Consider the following 20687-nt stretch of genomic DNA (forward strand, 5'->3'; position numbering starts at 1 on the left):
AGTTCCTCATGTTGTGGTGACCCCCAACCATAAAATTATTTTTGTTGCTACTCTATAACTGTAATTTTGCTACTGTTATGAATCGTAATGTAAATATTTTTTTGTTTTCCGATGGCCTTTGGCGACCCCTGTGAAAGGGTCGTTTGACCCCCAAAGGGGTCACCACCCACAGGTTGAGAACTGCTGCTTTAGGGCATGAGCAGACTGAGGGAATCAAAGAGAGGAGGCAATATAAGTCTTAAATATTTTGGTATTTGATTTTTTTAAAATGCATTTAAACAATCATAAGAAAAGGCAGAACTTGGGTTTGACTGGACTTATTTTATGATGAACTTTGCCTAAATTATGAATTGCCTGTGGGGACTGATGAGGAGAGATGGCTTCTAAAGGTCTTAATCCCACCCTGCACCTAGTTGGCTGAAACAGCCTTCCAACAGGTTTCCTACTTCCTGTCTTGCCCAGCTCAGCTTTATTCTCCAGAAAAACACCTGCAGGATCTTTCTAAAATGTAGATATTACTGCCCTGCTTAAAATCCTTCATTAAAATGACTATAGGATAAAATTTAATCCCCATTGCAGGGTCTAGAACGCTTTTCAAGATCTGGGTGTTGATTATATTTCTAGCCTCATTTCTCATCTGCCCCTGCTTTCACTTGCTCCCCTCCATATACCCTAATGGGGTTCAAGACTTGCTACCCCAAACTATAGCACGTTAGTATATTGAATATTTTAAGCAGGATGATAACTCTGACTTTCTTCTTCCCTGAATCATGTTATAAAACCCTCAGGTGAGAAGTGCGTCCCTACACTTGGAGGAAAGAAGCGTCCTTATCTCCAAAGACAAAGAGACACAGAGAAGAATCCTAACAAGCAGGCCTTGCTAAGTTTCCTCTAGTTTATTACACTAATCTTGTACTCTCTGACCTATCATATTCCTCTGCACCTGTCCACCCTTCATCAAACCTACCATAAAATACTCTGTTGCTTTGGGTCTTCATTTCCTTAGGAAGGCTCCCCTGTCCCATAAAACTTATATTAAATAAATTTCTATGCTTTTCTCCTATTAATCTGTCTTTGTCAGTTTAATTTTCAGACCCAGCCAGCGACTCTAAGAGGTGAAGGAAAACTTTTCCTTTCCGACAACTCTATATTTGAGATATAGCAAAACAAATACTTGAGGTCCCATAAACATCCCATGCTACTTCGTGCTTCTGTGTCTTTGTACCTGACATTCCCTCTACATGGACTATGGACTGTTTTCCTCAACCCAGACCCCAGTGAATCTTCAAAACCCTAGACCTCTGCGAAGCCTTCCTTGACTGCCTTAAGTCTGTGGCACTCTCAGAGTATTTGGTGCACCCCTCTGTTGATGTCTGTCTCTGTGGTATCGTGCTGTGTATGCACATCTCTGACGACCTGTCTGGACAACGAGGGTAATGAGGGCAGGAAGGATGTTCTATTCATCTCTATCTCTAAACAGTGCCTGGCACCTCACAGGTACTCAATACATGCTCATGGAATAGATGAATGATTAAATGAATTAAAACAGGTTTATTTTGTTGGTGAGCACAAAAACCATTTTAATTTCTTGTTTTACAAGAGATTAAGTCCATTATTTTTCTTATTTCAATCATTGAATGGTTGAAATTCTACCTGTTATTCAAATTTAACTTAAATTCCCTTCCCTTCCCTCCCCTGCCCTACCCCATCCCCACTCTTTTCTTCTCTTCCTTATACTCCAACCAGAATTCAGCTCTTCCTCTGGTATTCCCCCATGAACTTCGTGTTTTCTTTTAACATCTTCAAATCCTGTCTGGTGTTTGGTTTACTTGTGTACATATTTGTCCTCCCTACTGGAATGTGGGTTTCTATGGGAGCAGGTCCTCAATTTTATTAATTTCAGGATTCTGAGCATGCAGTACCCAGGAGGGGGTCCATAAATGCTGAATAAATTGACTTGAATTGTACAGATATTTTAAGGTAGTATGGATCCTAGAAGATACGGAAATAGATATTTCTGTCATAAACATCCATCTCTGGGTGAAAAAAAACAACAACCCACTGCAAACATCTATTCCATGATGATGAATTAGAAAAAAGCAAAAATTGAACAACACAAAACAACAACAACAAAAAACTCTTGCAAATGTTTTATCCTGAAACAAGGGCAGGTTTATTCCAAGTGCCCCTAACCAGGGCACCTCTGGCTGGAAATTTTCTGAAACTTCGTGGGTTTGATGAGATGTTCCATTGCTTTTGTACAACATTCTAAGGTTTCCAGTGAAACACACCTCAAATGTGGCTAGACATTCCTAAGAAGGCTGCTTGAATTGTAAGCATCAGAATGTTTATAGACCAGCATTTGCTCCAACCCACAGACAATAAAACAATCCAATTATGGCTTCCCTTTGGAAGGCTCCCAAAGTTAAAATGATCACATTTAAAGAGTCAAAAGACTCTATTTCTCTCTGATTTTATTTTTAGGGTGTGATATGTTAGTAGCCTCCAGCAGAATTTGCTTTATTTTAAAGCATGAGAAATAATCTCTGCTCTATTTTCAAGACTTTCTTTGAACTTTTCAATTCCCCCAAAACAGTTCTGCAAATATACACACCCATACACTTGCCTTTGCCCTTCTCCTTGCCTTCTTTATGTTTACACATCCCTCAGGGAGCCAAAACCAACACTAATTAGCAGTGAATTAAATCCCACCTCTAGGACACTAGAGAGTTAGTGTTTACCTAGGATTCCAAGGCATCCCTAGACCCATTCACCTCAAAGACTCACAGTTAAATATCTAGCTCTGAAGGAAAGTTCTAAGATTTGAATCATTATGCAATTTATTCCTAAAGTTTACCACCCTTATCATAAAATATCCTTTCATGTCTGGGTCGCTTTACATACCCACCTGGCCCCAACTGGAACACACTTGCTCCTTGTCTTATTCAGCCTTCAAGACTACTGAAATATCACCTTCTTAATGTTGTCTTCTCTCTGTTCGCCCAGAGAAGGCTGAGACTCAGAAGGGTAGCAATGAAAGAATTAGAAAAGATCACCAAGAGTAAAGATGTGTCATTAGAGACCAAGGCTAAGATCATCCACACCCTCGTATTCCCAATTACTATGTACAGATGTGAAAACTGGACAGTGAAGAAGGCTTTATAGGAAAAAAAAGGATTCGCTCGAACTATGTTGTTGGAAGACAGCTCGACAGATACCCTGGACCTTCAGAAAGACAAACAAGCAAGTGGGTCCTAGAGCAAATTAAACCTGAAACATTGTTGGAGGCAAAATGACAAAACTGAAAACTGTCCTACTTTGGGCACATGAGAAGGCAAGAGTTCTTTGGAAAAGACAATAATGCTGGGGAAAATACAAGGCAGCAGGAAAAAAGAAAGACCAAATATGAGATGGATTGACTCCATAAAAGAAGCCATAGCCATGCATCCACAGGAGCTGAGCACTGCTGAGGACAGGACACTATGAACATCAAGTCACCAAAAGTTGAGTCGACTCAACAGCATGTAACACACACATTCACCCAGACAGAGTTAGTTGCTCCATTCTCAGTCCTCCCATTAAACTCTGCTCATATCTTGATATTCTGTCAGTTCATATTCTAGTTATGTTTGGCCTCTCTAGACTGACCTCTGCTCCTTACTTATTTCAGTATTCCCCAGCATCTAGTCCCAGGATATGGTAGGCACCTTATAAATATTTGTGGGGGTTTTTTTTTTAAAGATTTTTTTATTGGGGAATTAGGGGATGGGAACAGTGCTGGGGAATTGGGGGTAGGAGAACAGACAAGTTGCTGTCGTTTTATTCTTCAGTCGAGTTGTGGAGGACATTGCTTCACTGGCCCAAATTGGCACCATCATTGCTCTCTTCCCAGGCGAGACAGACCAGTCGCCGGCTTCTGGACAGCCGCTCATGCTGGCTGCTGGCTACACATGGCAACCCACTGCCACAGGGGCTGCAGCCCACGCTGTCACCAGCGACTCACGGCAGCCCATCTCCAGGTTGAGCTGTTGTTCAGCATCTTAGCCGTAGAGGGCAGTGTCACTGGCCCTCATATGTGGGATCTGAACCGGGGCCCTCTGGCGTCCCAAGGCAGTTCTTAACCATCGCGCCACTCGGCTGGCCCTGGGTTTTTTAATATACCATTGAATTTGAGGCAATGGAAAGAGTGGGGAAATCTGTACCTCAGTGCCCTCTACAGGAACTCAAGAATTGGTGCTGTTGATTATGTCCAAGGGGTATTTGTCTAAATTTGAAGCCCAGAAAAGTTTAAAAGGCTTTAAAAAAATCTTCATGATTAACTATGATCAGGATGTATTTTATTAGCTAAGAATGGAACTAATTATCTCTGTTCTGACAGGCAACGTTCACCCAGCAATCTAGCATTCAACAAAAAGGTTTTACTCACCAATTTGCAACTCTCACGGGATAGTCTAGCAATGAGACAAACAGGTTTAAGCCAAGAGTTTACTTACTTATCACTGCTATGTAGTGACCTTTAAAAATGTTGCATCGTGTGTTCTATAGATATTAACCAAACTCAATTGTTTGAGAGCTTTGGTAAATCTTTTTTACTTTCCTTGGCAGACAGTAGTCACCAAACCACACACAACGGCTCTCACCTTGAGGTGACATGCTATACAGAAAAAGTGACTCTTAAGGAAGCCTGAGTTTAGGCACAACAGAAACACTCCTCTTCACCTAAATCACCTTCTAAATCTCTCCATCCATAGCCCGCCACTCCGCCCACACTTCTCTCAACAACACCTCTGCTTCCCAGGGAGACAGTGAATTTTCTAGCACATGCAACATGACAGAACATAAGCCCACTAACACAAATTTGTCTCAATGTTACATGCAGTGCTCTCAAGAGGCATGAATTTCCAAAACCCTGAAAATGTTGCTAAGTGTCTATTTCTGACCACACATGTCCTGTCAGATATTGTGGAGAGCCAAATTGGGTCAGATCTCTAGGAGATTGAGGAGATCAAAGTAGGCCAACAAAGGGCAGCAACCAAATTATTCAAAGCTAAACACCCTGAGTTGATGCAATCAATAATAATCAGTAGATGACAAGGAAAGGTAACCAATAAAATGGAATAATTTCCCAAGTATGTCTACTGCATTAATTCTCCAGAAGTATAGGGCACAAGTTTCTAGGGCCTGCTAGGTAGATGAACATAATCCAGAGAAAGTTAATCCATACTTGGTGAAATTTCACAAAACAATAAGACAGTCCTACAAGGTTCCAGAAAGAAAAAATAGATTTCATGCCAAGAATCAAGAATCAGAATGGTACTGGGCCGGCCGAGTGGCACATTGGTTAAGAGTTGACTTGGGACGCCAGAGACCCTGGTTCAGATCCCACATATGAGGACCAGTGACACTGCCCTCTACAGCTAAGATGCTGAACAACAGCTCAACCTAGAGCTGGGCTGCCGAGACAACGGTGACGGTGTAGGCTGCAGCTCCTGCTGCAGTGGGTTGCCATGGGCTACCGTGTGTAGCCAGCAGCCAGCGTGAGCGGCCAGCCGCCGCAGTGAGCGGCCGTCCAGAAGCCGGCGGCTGATCTGCCTCACCTGGGAAGAGCGCAATGATGGTGCCAACTTGGGCCAGTGAAGCAACGTCCTCCACAACTAGACTGAAGAACAAAAAAGGACAGCAACTTGTCTTCCCCCTAATTTCCCAATAAACATCTTTAAAAAAAAGAAAATCTTACTTGCTTAAAAAAAAAAAAGAATCAGAATGGCACTGAAATTTCAGCAACACTGGAAGCTAAAAACAATAAACCAGTGACTGCAGAAATTTGCAGGGATTAATTTCCAGCCTAGAATCCTATACCCAGCCAAACCATCGATTACGTGTGAGAGTAAAATAAAGACATTTTTAGACATGCAAGGTCTCAAAACTGCTTCTCATAACCTTTTCTTACGAAGCTACCAAAGCAGATGCTCCATAAAATGAAGGCATAAACCAAGAAAGAGGAAAACAGGAGAACAAGGAGGACAGGGAATCAGCACAGAAGGAAAGTGAAGGGAAATCTCAGAATGCCAGTGTGTGTGTCAGGGCTAGAACGGAACTGGTTCAGACGGGGGAACTGAGGGCTCCATTTTGGAGGGCTGGGGTAGGGCCGGGAAGGGAACTGATGATTGTCTGATGCATTTCGTTGTGGAGAAAATACCAAGGAGAGGTGTTTTACAGAGCCGCTAAAATATTTGGGAAGAAATAGCAACATGTTCCTAGAAATTAAACAAATTAAAAAAGAATTATTTTCTCCATAAAAAGAAATACAACCATAGTTCACAACCTGGCTCTGCAGTGAACAATAGTTACACAGTCATAATACAAACTCAGTGTTGATTTTATGAAAATTGTGGTATCACTTGTGAGAGGCGCTATAGGACAGAATTTTCCAGTGAGATGGGTGTAAGTCCCCTGCCACTCTCTCCGCTTACCAAGCTAGCACAAGATTTTAGCCCTTGACTCCTTTTCCTTATTCCCCTGTATAAAAATCCAAATTACCCAAACAATAGCTACAAATCTGCAAGAGCAATTCCTCCCTCTCCAGATAGTTCTGGTCAAGGAGCCATCCTTGACGAACTGTTTCTGAAATTAACTGAATTTTGGCTCCTCTGGCTAAGTCCTAAGAAACATTTAGCCCCAAGTCAGATGCTCCTAGGAGCTTTCCTCTGCCTGGCATGTTCAAATAAAGGGTTATGCTAATGTTGCACTGGCTGATTTCCTTCCACCAGCAATGTTGCAAAAATAAAGGGAGGGGGGAATAATAAAATAAAGGGAGGGAATTGGAGGGGGTGGAATAAGAGAGCTGTATCCTCTCCTATAACAAGAGAAAGTACACAGAGTCTGTCTAAAATTGAAAAATCAAGGACCAGCCACATAAGCAAGTTATTTGAAAATAGGGAGATAAGTAATCTAACAACTAAGAGCAGAGAGTGATTGTATCCAAGGAGAGGAACTGTCGTTTTCGATAGAATCTTATAATATGCTCTAATTCATAAAATTAGATGAATGCATTATTTTGATAACAATTTAAGCAACTTTTAAAAATAAAAACTTCCCATTTAAAGCCAAAAAGAAAAAAAGCACTTACATAATCAAGTGTGTCTACAAATTATCCCAGTTAAATGGTCTCAATAAATAGGGATGTAGAAAGCTTTCTTGGCGGCTTAAGAATTGAGTGGAAGAAGGCTTAGTGAGCAGCTAGTTTGGCAGACCTGAGAAGGAAAGCTGCCTCAGCTCACACCACTGAGAGGGGAGGCAGTGAGGCAGAGTGCATTTTGATCTGCCACTCAGGCCTCCCAAGTCAGAGGGTTTTGCTAAATGGCATACCAGGGCTTTCTGGAAAAGCATCGAGTTCTCTGTTCTTCATGGAAGATGAAGAGTAGAGTTGTCTTTTGCTTCCTGTTCTCCAACCTGGGTTTCTTTCTTTTTTTCTTTTTCCTGTGCAACTCTCTATACTGGCCAATTTCTCTTTTATTCTTTCCCTTAATCCGTGCGTTTTCTCCTCACTTTAAGACTTTTCCCCCCACAGCTTTATTTTTCTCTCTAATCTTAAATTCTCCCTACCATCCCCACCCTGTCTCTCTTCTCACCTCCATACTCTCCAAGTCTTGGCTGATACATATGTATTTTTGTCTCTTAATTTTCCAAGTAGTTAGCTGAAATGACGTTTGAATGCAGCTTGCCCATCCATAAAATTGATTAATATTCCTTGGGATGCTGTAAAATAATGGCTGAGCTATCTCAAGTTCTTGAGAGAAAATAATTTAAGGACTGCGATCTGCTTAACTCAAATTGTTAACTATTGTGTTCATAAGTAATTTGGATAGTTCTTCTCTTGCAATTTAGAACTTCAATTCTAGAGAACTTTTTCTAGAATGACAATAGGAAATGACAACAATAGAATGAGACTAATTTTATAGTTCATCTTTCAACAACTGAAAGAAAATCAGCCAATGAATTCAGGCTCTTTAGTCCCTAGAGAAATACTGTAATGAGATTCAAAGAATGAAGTTGGATTTCACAATATTTTAATTGTCAAGTCTCTCAAAATGGAACTACATATTTGGTTGAAAATTTTAACCTACTAAGACAAAAATTTTCTCTTCTTTTTAAACTGTAAGTCTAAGGGCTTTCAAATTTTCCAGTCACATGTTATCAATGTATAAAATTGATTTATGGGATTCATTGCTCAGGGATTGTGGCTGTGCAAAGAATTATACTTCTTTAAAGGCACCAACATTTGCTAATTAAAGTACCACTGCTTCCCCCAAACTATTCCATTTTAACTGAAAACCTCAGGTTAAACCAAGAGCATTGAGAGCTCTATGGCCTAGCTGTAGTTATTACTGGAAAATTTAGATTTCATATAAACCTGCCTTTATTTTAAATGCAGGTTAGTTATTAGAAAAAAGCACATACCTCAAACTAAATATCCAATCCACATTTTTCCTAACACAGAAGGAGGCCTCTCTGAAGGTTTTCCCAGTCTTACCACTTAACAGTGGTCAAGCCAAAAATAAACCCATGAGGCAAATTCAACAGCACACAGAACACTAGTCCATGGAGAGCTGGACTTAGCTTTTTCCCCATTAGCTTCTTTCTGGGACCCCCACCCACATTCTTCCAGCTCCTAATTAGAAAGCTAATTAAGATTCCAAATTTAAATGCTAAATAGGAAGGGAGATCTGGTGCCAGGCCAGAATCCCTTTCACATCAAACAGCCTCCTCCCTCCTGTAGGCGCAGGGAGCTGAGAGGAAAGGGAGCAGGGCCAGCAGGACTGGTCGGCTGGAGCACAGTGTTTACTTTCAGCTGTCTGAGAGGGAAGATCTGTTTTACAAATTGCAAACTGAAAAAAAGAAAATTAAATAAAAAGAACAACATGCTTTAGACTTTTAGTACTTTAAGGAAAAGAAACAATATCTTATAAGCTCAATTATTACTACTATGGTGACATAAGGGGACATGAGGAGATCTCAAGAACAGTTCCTAGTTCCAGCCAGGCTGCGCCTCAACAATGCAGGGAGACTTCTTCAGTTACCATGGCAACCAAAATTAGTGCTTTTGCAACACTAACAGAACCCATCTTTTGAAGCACTTCTGTGAATCACATTGAATGCTGATGATGCAAGCTTGAGTGATACATATTTTTCAAAAAATAAACAAAAAAACACCATATTGCCATCAACAAACACTCGTTTTAGATTCCCCTTTGAAATATTTACTTAACTTGGAATAGATTTTTCGGTCTGGTTTTGTTTGTTTCCCTTTTGGATTCCTGCGACCTCGAATGCAAACGCGATTTAATTTCCAAACTTGTCTGAATTGCATGGATAAGAGCTTAGAATGTGGTTCATTCGCTCATTTTGAACCAGGATGAGGAAAAGCGTTGGGGGAGGGTGGGTCTAACAGAGAGCCCTCTTGTCTACTAAACTCAGGAGGACGAAAGTGGGAGGGTGGGGTGGAGCGGGATGTGGCAGGGCTGGGGCGAGGTTAGGGAGGAAGGAAAGGAGGAAAGGAAGAAAAAAGTGCAGATGGCTGAATGTTCGCGGCCCTATTAGGGCTAAGAGCACCTTTATCTGTTGTCTTGACCTCTTCATCTGCCCAGATGTTGTGTCAGGCACACAAAAGCTGATCAGAAATGGCGTTTTAAAGACCCTGTTGCGACCCTTTCCTGGACGTTATCGCCAAGTCTTGTAGCTCCTAATATTCTTGAACGGACATCCGGGAAGATGAGACGAGGTTCTTCCTTACTTGTACAGTTTTTTCCAAAGAAGCACCTTTATTTAGGGAGCGTCGTGGTGTGGGGCGTGGAAGGAGGTTTCATCCCCTGGGCCACAGTCCTTCGCTGTCAGTTCCCTCCACTGCCAACCCGGGTTACGCAGGTCCTCAGCCCCCGGTACATACTATGCAGATTTGGACAGGAGCCTTGGGGCCTCTGGTCCCGCGCACCAGGTGTGAACCGGCAGAGACTCGAGGCTGCCCTCCTCGGCTCTCTCGGGTGGCGCGCACACAGACACGGGTGCCCGTATAGACCCAGAAGCGGGGACACACCTGGGCGCCACACACTACACAGGCACCGGCCACGCTCACGAGCACACCCTCGCCTCCGCCTCCGGCTCTAACGCCCTCTCCTCCGACGCTCCGAAGGGCCTGGGACAGGGAAGTCCCCGAGGAGCGCCAAACCTCTTCTTGACTCCAACTCACCCAGCCCCCCGCCAGGAGTGTGTCTCCTTTGCCCCTGGGGTCACAGTGAGGAAAGACGCCCCTCCTCAGCCACCCAGGTCTGCAGCCTGGCGGAGGAAAGCGCGGGTGGGGTAGGGGTGCTGGCTCCGAGCCCCGCGGCCCTCACTCACCTTCCTGGCGAGCCCAGCTAGGGCCCGGCTGTGTGGCACCCTGCCAGGCGCTCGGGTGGCTGGAGCTGGAGCGGCCGCGGGAGCAGGCGGTGCGTGGGTGTCGCGGGCCACCGGAGCGCGGGAGGCTCCTGGAGCGGTCAGGGGCGGCGGACCTGACCCACAGCTGTGGAGGCAAACCCCGCCCGCTGGCCCCGGCTGGGGCTCCACCGCGGGGACTGAGGCGCCCCGCAGCGTTTCCCGAAGGACCAATCCGGAGCGGGGGGCTGGCCCGCAGAAGGGGGGGACGAGGTGGGGCGGTCGGGCAACTAGACGCAGGCCTAGACCTAGTAGGCCGGTTTCTATAGCAACCAGGAGGGGGGGCAGTAGGGAGGGGGACAAGCGGCGTGGGGACACCCATCGCAGACACTCCAGGAGGGGGATTTGGCCCTGCCGCAGAAAGGACCCCTCCTAGAGCATGAATTGGAAGCGGAAACATAGCAGAAAAAGGGTTGACACAGTTCCCATCAGCTCACGCTTCCAACTGAGCCATTCCAGCCTCTTGATCAAAGATTTCCGTGTCCCTTGGGAGACTGCGACCCAGTCATTCTCCCAACAGGATAGGAGTTTCCAGCAAACCACTGTGACAGCTCCTTCGGGTGAGCCTAGCAGAACCTAGGCTCTGCAGAGGGAGGTGCTAATGCCACCCTCTGCTGGGTTCCTCACATACTATTAGGCCAGGTTCCCTTGGTGCCACTTAGGCAGTGGGTACCCTAATCTGCTTACTCCTCGGCTGTGACCCTTGGCTAATTCTAAGTGCCAAATATTTTTCCAGTTTATAGATAAGGAAGCCAAGTCATTGGATTGGGTGTAGAGCTGGGAATGCATTCACAGAATACTAAAATAAAGCATAGAGGTTATTTGTTGAAGTTCAAAGCCTTCATTTTACAGAGGAGGAAACTGAAGTCAGAGAAGTCAGTTAGCCAGGGCCACACAGCTGGTTAATGGAAGAGCCAAGACTAGGTGCCCTAAGTCACAGCTCAGTGGGCACTCTTTCCACCTCCTCAAGCTGCTGGACCCTGTATTCATGATCACCAGGGCAATATTTACAAAAGCAGAAGTGCTGAGGAGAAAAATTTTAAATCCTTTTATAGTAGAAATTAGGAAACCCAAAGATTCTTTTTTCCCCCTCCTCTTTTCCAGGCACTGTTGTAAGTACTTTTACAAAGAGTAACTGATTAAATCTTCAAAATAATCTTATAAATTAGGCACCCTTATTTCCATCCCCATTTTGACAAATAAGGAAACTGAGGACCAGAAAGGTTGTTTGACTTGCTCAAGGTCACACAGCAGTCCAGTGCTGGGGCAGGAATTCTAACCCAGTCAGTCTGATCCTAGAGTCAGTTTCCCTCTTTACCACCCTCTGCTGCCTCTTTGTATGATGACTACAGGGGCTAGGAACAGGAAGAGAAAGAAAGAAAACCTTGGACAGGGCCGGCCAAGCGGCGCATTGGTTAAGAGCTGGCTTGGGAAGCCAGAGGGCCCCGGTTCGGATCCCACATATGAGGGCCAGTGACACTCTACAGCTAAGATGCTGAACAACAGCTCAACCTGGATCTGGCTGCCTTGAGTCACCCGCGGTGGCATAGGCTGCAGCCCCTGCTGCAGTGGGTTGCCATGGGCTACCATGTGTAGCCAGCAGCCAGCGTGAGCAGCCAGCAGCTGCCGTGAGCGGCCGTCCAGAAGCCGGCGGCTGATCTGCCTCGCCGGGAAGAGCACAATGATGGTGCCAGCTTGGGCCAATGAAGCAATGTCTTCCACAACTAGACTGAAGAACAAAAGGACAGCAACTTATCTGTACTCCTTCCCCCAATTCCCCAGTAAAAGTCTTAAAAAAAAAAAGAAGAAAAGAAAACCTTGGACAGCTCCATGGACTGGCCATTGAGAGTGGCAAGAAACCAAGAGAACCCTGGACATAAACCTCCTTGGTTTATGGGGGTGGCCGTCTACTTTTGTAGATAAAGGTTCTCTCTGAGAAAGGTTTGTCTTTAAAGGAGGGCGCTCTCCTCAAATGACAAGAGGGTTTAAAAAAACAAAAAGTAATCTTTAAAATAGTACATACCATCAGTCTGTTTTCTCTCGAAAGCAATAAAATATTTGATAAAACTTTGCATACTTAAAAATATATAATATAAAATACTTTTTGAAGTCTATAACATGACAATACAACAGGATAGGATTTCATAAGGAAACTGCCTAGAAACCAAGAGCCTCAAACACCCAACCTGACATAAGACTCTCTCAAAGGCCCTTATAAAGCTCCATGGAGCAAAGCCGATGTGAGATTCTAGGGGTGTAAAAGGTTACTGAAGACTATCACAGAAAAGGAAAACTTAAAACTCAGCTTCAGAAACCACTTCTAAAGTCCATTGGCTTGATTCCATTCCACAAGCGCCTTGCACCCTCATTTCTCTTGCAGCCATGCTGTTAAGGGCCTGCTGCTTAACAGATCAGAAACTTTCCTTCATGTTGTCCCTTCCCTTGGGAGTCTCGGGACACCTAGCTGTATAGGACTGACTTTACATTCCATTCCTTCACTTGAAAAAGTTGTTTTTCTCCTAAGAAAGGCCATTCAACAATAGCATATGATATAACAGTACACAGAGGTTAAAATTTTTTGTTTTAAATAGTATGGGGAAATGTTTTCAACATATTAAGTGAAAGCAAAAGTTACAAAACAAAGCGATACATATTTGTAATATGTATGACTAAAAGGAAATACACCAGATATTAGAAATGCTTTTCCTTTCCTGATAGAATCACAGGTGATTTAAATAATCTTAATACTTTCCAGTATTTTTTGCATTTTCTGCAATGGGTGTGTGTGTCAGAAAAATGTCTGAAAAAGATTATTTTCCAAAGGAATTGATAAAACTGTCATATATATAAAGACAGTGTAGATGGTTTCATGGTTATTGAGAAGCTCATTAAAATGTATAGTTTTCTAAAACCTGCTCCCTTATGTTGGCAGGAAAGAAGTCAAATACATTCTTAGGGACAACTGTGGGTGATTCCAATGCAGAAGGTACTTGTTCTATGCTTTGAGAAACATTCACAGTGGCTAAAAGTAGACTTTTGAGGCATAAAGCTACACCTTGACTCCTACTTACTACTGTGTTTCCCCAAAAATAAGAATGGGTGTTATATTAATTTTTGCTCCAACAATCTACATTTATTCATTTATTCATGTACAAAAATCTACATTTATTTAAACAGTCATGTCTGGGTGATGATCTTAACTGGGGCTTACGTTTGGATAGGGCTTACATTACGAGCATCCTGAAAAATCATGCCAGGTCTTATTTTCTGAGTAGGTCTTATTTTCGGGGAAACATGGTAGCTGTAGGATACTATGATTTCAAGCATCTTTTAGCCTCAGTGTCTTCATCTGTAATCTGGGTGTTGTATGAGAATCAATGAGTTAAAGCTTCTGGCAAATAGTAAACCTAGGTTTTCTTAATCTGGAGTCCATGGGCTTGGGGTGTTTGGCAGGAGGATTCTATCTCATGTATTTTCTGATGTTTTCCACATTTTTATCTTGTTTACCTTCTTTTACAGTCTCACTATAGCAGCATCTGTACTCCAAACTTTTCTTGACTATGTAGCCTTGTATGGCAACCAGTGTACTATTTTTCATAATTGGCACTTGTCCATTTACAATTGGACAATGAAGAACAGCTGGAGGCTCTGAGCTCACTGACATATTTGAAGCAAAATTATCTCTTATGAAAAGTTACAAATATCAAATTCTAATCACTACCTTTGCTTGATTTTACTCTTTAGTCTTTAATAAACACCATTTCAATTACACTAGGGTCCTATATTACTCCCACCACAGTATTTCCTATCCCTAATAGATAATTGTTATTTCACAGGACATATGTACTCCTCTAATCTAGGCAGTCTACCAGGCCCCCCAAACCAGTTAATGATCAGCTGTTCTCTTAAGGGAATTCATACCCACGCTGACGTTTACTTTCAGCAGATAATAGATAACATTTTTGTGTCTAAAGAATATCAGAATAACCCAGAGAAGCAAAAGTATTCCTAGTCAATGATTTTGATTTCCCGGTTTTTAATTTATTGTTCTCTAACATTTCTTGTCTTTGCGGCATTTTCATTTCAGAAACATAAAATTAGTTACTGAGAATAGGTAGAAATGTTCTTGCTTTAAAAAACCCAAGACAGTTGCCTTAGTCCAGTCCATTACATGAATGGTAAACATGAACAATAGGTAACAAATAAGCTATTTTTAGAGTAGCACCTAAATAAGAAGAGACTGTCAGAAGGGTTCATGTCACTGGCTAGTCTTCTGTGCTTCCCTGAAGTGCCCTATGTCAGTCATTCTCCAAGTGTGGTTTCGGGACTAACAATATCACCTGGGAATTTGTTAGCAATCCAATTTCTCAGGACCTAGCCCAGACCAACTGAGTCAGCAGCTCGGTGTGGGGTCCAGCGATGTGTATTTGAACAAGATTCTGATGCACACGAAAGTTGAACCACTGCCTAGAAGGTGTAGTCTCAGGGAAAGGAGATGGTAAGCAGGTATCAAAATTTGCTCCATGTATATTGCCAGCCTTTCGGATCTCCTGTTCCCTCCACCCCAATCCCATCAACAGCTGATATGGGTTCCAGAAAGAAAATGGGTGTTTTAGCCACTGCTCTGTGCAACCCAATGCTGTCAATCAATCACAGAGATCTCACACAGAAAGGACTGTATTTCCGTGATAAAAAACGCAGTCTGTAGAGTGAAGCTCCCTGGTTTCAAATACTGGCTCCACTCTTTACCAGCTGTTTCTCATCTCCTCTTCATTTCCTCCACTTATATTTACCTCATGAGGTCATTGAGAGGACTAAATGTAAAGTGCTTGACATATAATAAGTGACTCATAAATGATGCTATTACAACGAAATTTTTCTTTCATAGGCCACTTTTTGGTACAAATATCAAGGTGGGCATCACTTCATTTGATTAAGTATGTGTCACATTACGTTGTAGGAAAGGCAAAGAGAAAATATTGAATTCACAGGCTGCCTTCCTACTTACCATGTCAACAGAATTAATGAAGTAACATTTATAGAACATGGAGTAGTTTTAAGATACCCTGTAAGCTCAGAATACATTTATAATGACAGCCTCCGCATTTTCCATGTTAAAGCAATATACATCTAGGATGCCAGGTATAAAGGATCCCATTAAATGGTGGTGGTGAGGGTTTGAGTTTTAATTTTTGCTTCTTATTTGAATCCTTTATGACAAGTTCTGTAAGAGTTATAGCACAGCTCAGCACATTACACACGACAAACCTTCAGCCTAGGGCTCCCTCTCCCGATGTCACTAACACAGAGGTCGGTATTAACCTAAAGGCTATTAGGTTTTCTCCAACAGAATCAGGCTAAACTTTTAAGGTCAGGCATTTTCTTGTAATTTTGCAGCACAGTTATAAAACACTATTTCCACCTTTAAGACCATCTGATCATGTGTTTAGGATAATCAACCCTGTTAAACTGAAGATGTGTGTTAAAATCCACTTGATTTTCTGGTGGAGACTTTACATTTAGACCTCTCTCAATTCTGTTGGCTTATTCGAAGTATAACGTGGGTAATTAGTCTAGACCTTCATGGTCCCTTCGAATCCTGAAATCTTTACTTCTAAATTGAATGTGGTGGGAGAAGCATTTTCATTTCCATGAAAATATTCCTACTTGCAATAGTGTATGAGGATGGCAGCCTTTTTACTAGTGAGACTGTAAGAGCCTTGTTTTTGTAAAGATCAAAAGATTTCTAGGTTTTAAATACATTGACAGTGAGAGTTCAGTTTAGTTTTCCTTTGAATCTCAAGTGGTAGTTGTGGTATAATAAGTACAGTAATGCCATGATTTGCAAGCATAATTCATTCCGGAAACAAACTACTCATATTGCAAGACATCGCTCATTTACCAAGTTAAAATGTATTAGGTTGGTGCAAAATATTACTTTTGCACCAACCTAATAGAAATGTTTGCGTGTCTTGTGGAACACTCGCAAACCAAGTTACTCGCAATCCAAGGTTTTACTGTATTTGGTCTTGGTCCCTGGTTCCTGGCACTGAGCTCCTAAAACCCTCAGGATTTCCTGAGTGATGTGTCTTTTATTATTCATAACAAGTCCCTTTTGCCCAAACCTGAGTTTATGCTAAGAAGTGACTTGGCCTAGGTTGCCAGAGGGGCCAACTACATTATTAGAGGGTTTAGAACTATCGGCCCCACCCCAAGATCTCCAGGGAGGGAGGGACAGGAGAGTGAGCTTCAAAATCAATGGCCAGTGACTTAATCAATCATGTCTAGGTAATGAAACTTCAGGGAACAAGGTTTAGGGAGCTTCCAGATTGGTGAACACATCCATGTGCTGGGAGAGTGGAGGACCAGGAGAGGGCATGGAAGCTCTGCCCACCTCCCACCCCCAACACCCCACTTCCCCTAGCCTATGCCTCTCTTCCATTGGGCTGGTTCTGGGTTGTATCCTTTATAATAAAACTGTATAGGGTTTTCCTGGGTTGAATCATTCTAGTGAATTATTGACCTTGAGAGGGGTGGGAACCCCTAATTTGCAGTTGGCTAGGCAGAAATGCAGGTATCTGGGGGCCCCATTTTCAACTGGCGTCTCAAGTCGGGGCAGTCTTGTGGTACTGATCACGATTTGTGGAATCTGCTAACTCAGTAGTCAGGATTGAAGTGAACTGGCCAACACCCAGTTGGTATCAGAGAATTGAAGAACTGCTGTTGGAACAGTGAAGTAGGGGAGATAGAAGAGGCTTGCCTATCATTCTCGGGTGCACTTCAATTCCTGTGATGGCCGATGTCTGGCACTCTACTGCCCAGCTGTCACACTGTAGACCTAGCTAAAAACCTTAGTAGGAGTAAAATAGGAGGAACAAAATACCCAGTTCAGGACTGGAAGGAAATATACATCATGGTTTTAAACAGCTGTTTTGTGTTGTACGTAAAATGCTTTGCAAACTGCAAAGTGTTAGTCACCATAAGGTTTATCACCAGTGAGTAGCTTTCCTCTCCTCCTGCGATCCGATTTACTGGCATCTGGAGCACACTGATACAGCCTCTGTACCTTTTGGGAAAAGTAAAATGAACTACACCTGCCCCTCAAACCTGCCTTGAAAGGCCTTGCCAGATCTGAAAACTCAAATGATAATTTTAACACTTTGTTGGGCCTTTTGTCCATGATCTCTACCTTGTGGTCAGAGCTCCTGAAAGATTGATTAAAACTAAACCTTGCTTCATACCTTAGCTTAAGGGCACAGCATGAGCTACCGTATTTCCCCATGTATAAGACGCACCTTTTCCCGAAAAATTTGGGGTCTAAAAATTGGGTGTGTATTATAGTGGTTGTATGAGGACAAAAACAAGTGCGAAAATGGTGGGAAATGCAAGCAAAAGGACAATCTACAACCACTGTATTAATACGCACCATTTTTAGACCCCAAATTTTTCAAAAAAGGGTGCGTCTTATACATGGGAAAATACGGTATTTTTCAGCATTCAAAATTCACTAGTAATTTACGTACTTGAGACCACTATCTGTCAGGGATTTTTTTTTTTTTAATTACAACTCAGGAAAATAGACATACTAAGGCAAACTGAAAATTCAATGTGATATAATTTAATTCTACCATCAGTATTTCCTGACTTCAAAGAAAGTCAGGGTAGTTGGTACCAAACTACCAAACAGAACAGAGTTGGAAAGGTTTATACTTTTCTGTTCTTAAAATAAAAACAATGTACTATTCCTGTTCTAAATCTGTGACTTCTCCAGTTTTAGGAAGCCATTCTCTTCAGTGTACAAATAGTTCTTAAATGTGATACATTTAACATCAGGATTACCAAAGGGGGATAAATTGATCTTTTAAATCTAGCACACTAATAAGTGGAGAGTTATTTTTAAAATAGGCTCTACTAAAATAATTCCATTGGCTGTTTTGCCCACCATTTACTAACTGCAAGTATCAACCTCTTCTTCCTTCCTTTATTTTGAACCGATTTTTGGAGATTGGAGGTGTGCACTGAGAATTTTATATCTCCGTTCATTTATCAGTCATGTTAATAATACAGGTGCATAAAGTCAGTTAATACAGGTGAGAAAACATCTCTGACCACAAACCAACTTCCACACTGGTAATTAAAAAAAAAGAGTCATGAACACATAATTTTAAAGTTTACTTTAAAAATGTAAATATCTCCCAATATTTAACAGGTAAAGAAAATAGCATATTGGTTTATTTTATGTGGTTGTTATATTTTATTTTCCAAGTAATACTGATTAAAAATATTTACACACCTACTTTTAAGTCCACAGTTTAGCACTCTTATTTGTATGGCTTTAAAAGTTATAGCACAAGATCTTTACATTAAGGATCGGGGGAAAAGATTCATTCAAAACAAAGCCTGATATATATTATATACATGTTTTTCTCTGTATTTTAAATACATTAATTTTTAAATGATGCTCATCTTTTTTTCATCTGGTGGTAAAATATACTAGTGCAATTTTTCATCAAAATAAAGTTTACCACAGATATAAATGAATTTTCCCAATTGAAAATGGCCCTTCAGCTGCCAAAAATGAAATTTCTCAATCTAACTTAAGTGAAAAAGAATTGGTAGTTGTCATTATAAGTAAAAATATAAAGTACTATAGCATCACCTACATCACTCCTTATAACACAAACTTTGAAAGAACCAGAGATGCTTTATAGAAGTTTAGTTGGTTTTGAAAAGGCACGTGGGTGTGGGGTTTTTTGTGTGTTTTTTTTTAACATTCTAGCAATTTTGCCACCACCACTCTGTTTCTCTTGCAGAGATGACAACTGTGACTATCAGGGTAGACAAGAATGTTGTTCAAATTAAAGAAAGCCAGAAGCCAAAATTTAACTGCACAGTAACAATGCACTTTTCTTCATGCAGCCTTGTTTCCTATATATTCAATTTTCTAACATGCATTAGAATACATAGGCTTGTATTCTAATGATTTTACATTTGATTTTACAATATGGAAAAAAAGTAAGGAAGGACATGACCTGGGAAAGAAGGGAGAACATTTACCACCAAGAAAATAGATACATTCGTACCCAACTCTATAAGAATATAATCCATTTAAGTTTCCAGAAATATACTTCTCAAAATTTCCCATTCATTTCTGGGAAAGATCCCTCCTCTGTGGCATTAAGTGGGGGGATCACTTTGTTTCAATAGAGACAGCTCAGCACAACAGGAAAGAGTTTACCTTTGGTCCACTTGTCTGTTAGTTCAAAGGCAGTCATACTGCCCAACATCATCAGTTCAAAAACCCAACACATAAGTTTAAAAATATATTCACCGGTTACTTCACTCTAAAACTGGCCCAGGTGTTCTGTTCTCATTCTCTGCCCTTTCAGCTTGAGAATCGGCTGTTGGTTTGGTCTCTACACCCTCAGCATCTTCATCTTCTTCTCTGGCAGCCTCAACAGCATCTTCTTGGCTAGTCTCTCTCTCATCCTGGTTCATGATTTCAGGGGTCACTGGATCCAAGTCTGCTTCTAGAAGCTCAGTTTGTACTTCCACTGGCATCTGATTTACCCTTTCAACATGCAGCTCCTCTACATGTACTTCAGTACCTTCTTCAGTCTGAATTCGACCCACTTCGAGGTAACTCACCTGGACCTGCTCTGGAAGCTCACTCATATGTGAATCGTGCACTTGGCTGTCCTGGAGCAGATCTGGATGAACTTGTTCCACAGTCACTTGTGCTGAGTCCACCTGAACTTGAAGCAGTGGTAACACATGTACCTTCCCAACTTGTTCTATAATAGTCATTGATGTCACAGGTTCAGTTTGTACACGAGTTTCTACTGAAAGAACTTCTTCGGTTACTAGACGCTCTGAAATATTATGAGTATCACTGAGATGCCTCCTGAATTCATTTCCTTGCATGAACCACAAGTCACAAAAAGTACAATGGTTGGGTTTATCTCCAGTGTGTATTGCCAAGTGATCTTTAAACTGGTCCCAGCTGTTAAACACACTATTACACACCTGAAATAACCAAACATGGAGTTAACAATACTTATATTAAAGAAAAGATGGATTCATTTATTCTCTGTAAGAAGAGTTGAAGATTTTTCTGAAAATCTTATGAATATGTTATCTGTAATATAATTTGGCACAAGGGATTTCATAATTCTTTTATCTGGTCTTTCAGCTGATGCAGCTAACAAATTAAATAA

At 41.7% G+C, this 20687-nt stretch overlaps 2 protein-coding genes across 12 annotated transcripts in view; both read right to left on the bottom strand.

The window, feature by feature from the left end:
• NIM1K (NIM1 serine/threonine protein kinase) overlaps positions 1–10654 on the bottom strand; it is a 55688-nt gene extending 45034 nt beyond the window's left edge. The window contains exon 1 of one of the 2 annotated variants that reach the window (XM_019661504.1): positions 10396–10654. The gene's annotated coding sequence lies outside the window, so the exon portion shown is untranslated. Of the gene's footprint in view, positions 1–9612; positions 10367–10395 lie in introns of those variants that run through there. The other variant, XM_019661505.1, reaches the window with a different exon arrangement.
• Positions 10655–18630: 7976 nt separating this feature from the next.
• The window catches only part of ZBTB35 (zinc finger and BTB domain containing 35), a 31923-nt gene continuing 29866 nt past the window's right edge, over positions 18631–20687 (bottom strand). For 8 of the 10 annotated variants that reach the window (XM_019661524.1, XM_019661527.1, XM_019661525.1 and 5 more), the window contains one exon: positions 18631–20496. In XM_019661524.1, the coding sequence (XP_019517069.1) occupies positions 19810–20496 (687 nt within the window). In that variant the 3' untranslated portion in view covers positions 18631–19809. The remainder of the gene's footprint in view (positions 20497–20687) is intronic. The other 2 variants (XM_019661528.1, XM_019661529.1) reach the window with 1 other exon arrangement.

The sequence above is a fragment of the Hipposideros armiger genome, unplaced genomic scaffold (genome assembly GCF_001890085.2).
Source record: "Hipposideros armiger isolate ML-2016 unplaced genomic scaffold, ASM189008v1 scaffold_351, whole genome shotgun sequence".
NCBI classification, from domain to species: Eukaryota; Metazoa; Chordata; class Mammalia; order Chiroptera; family Hipposideridae; genus Hipposideros; species Hipposideros armiger.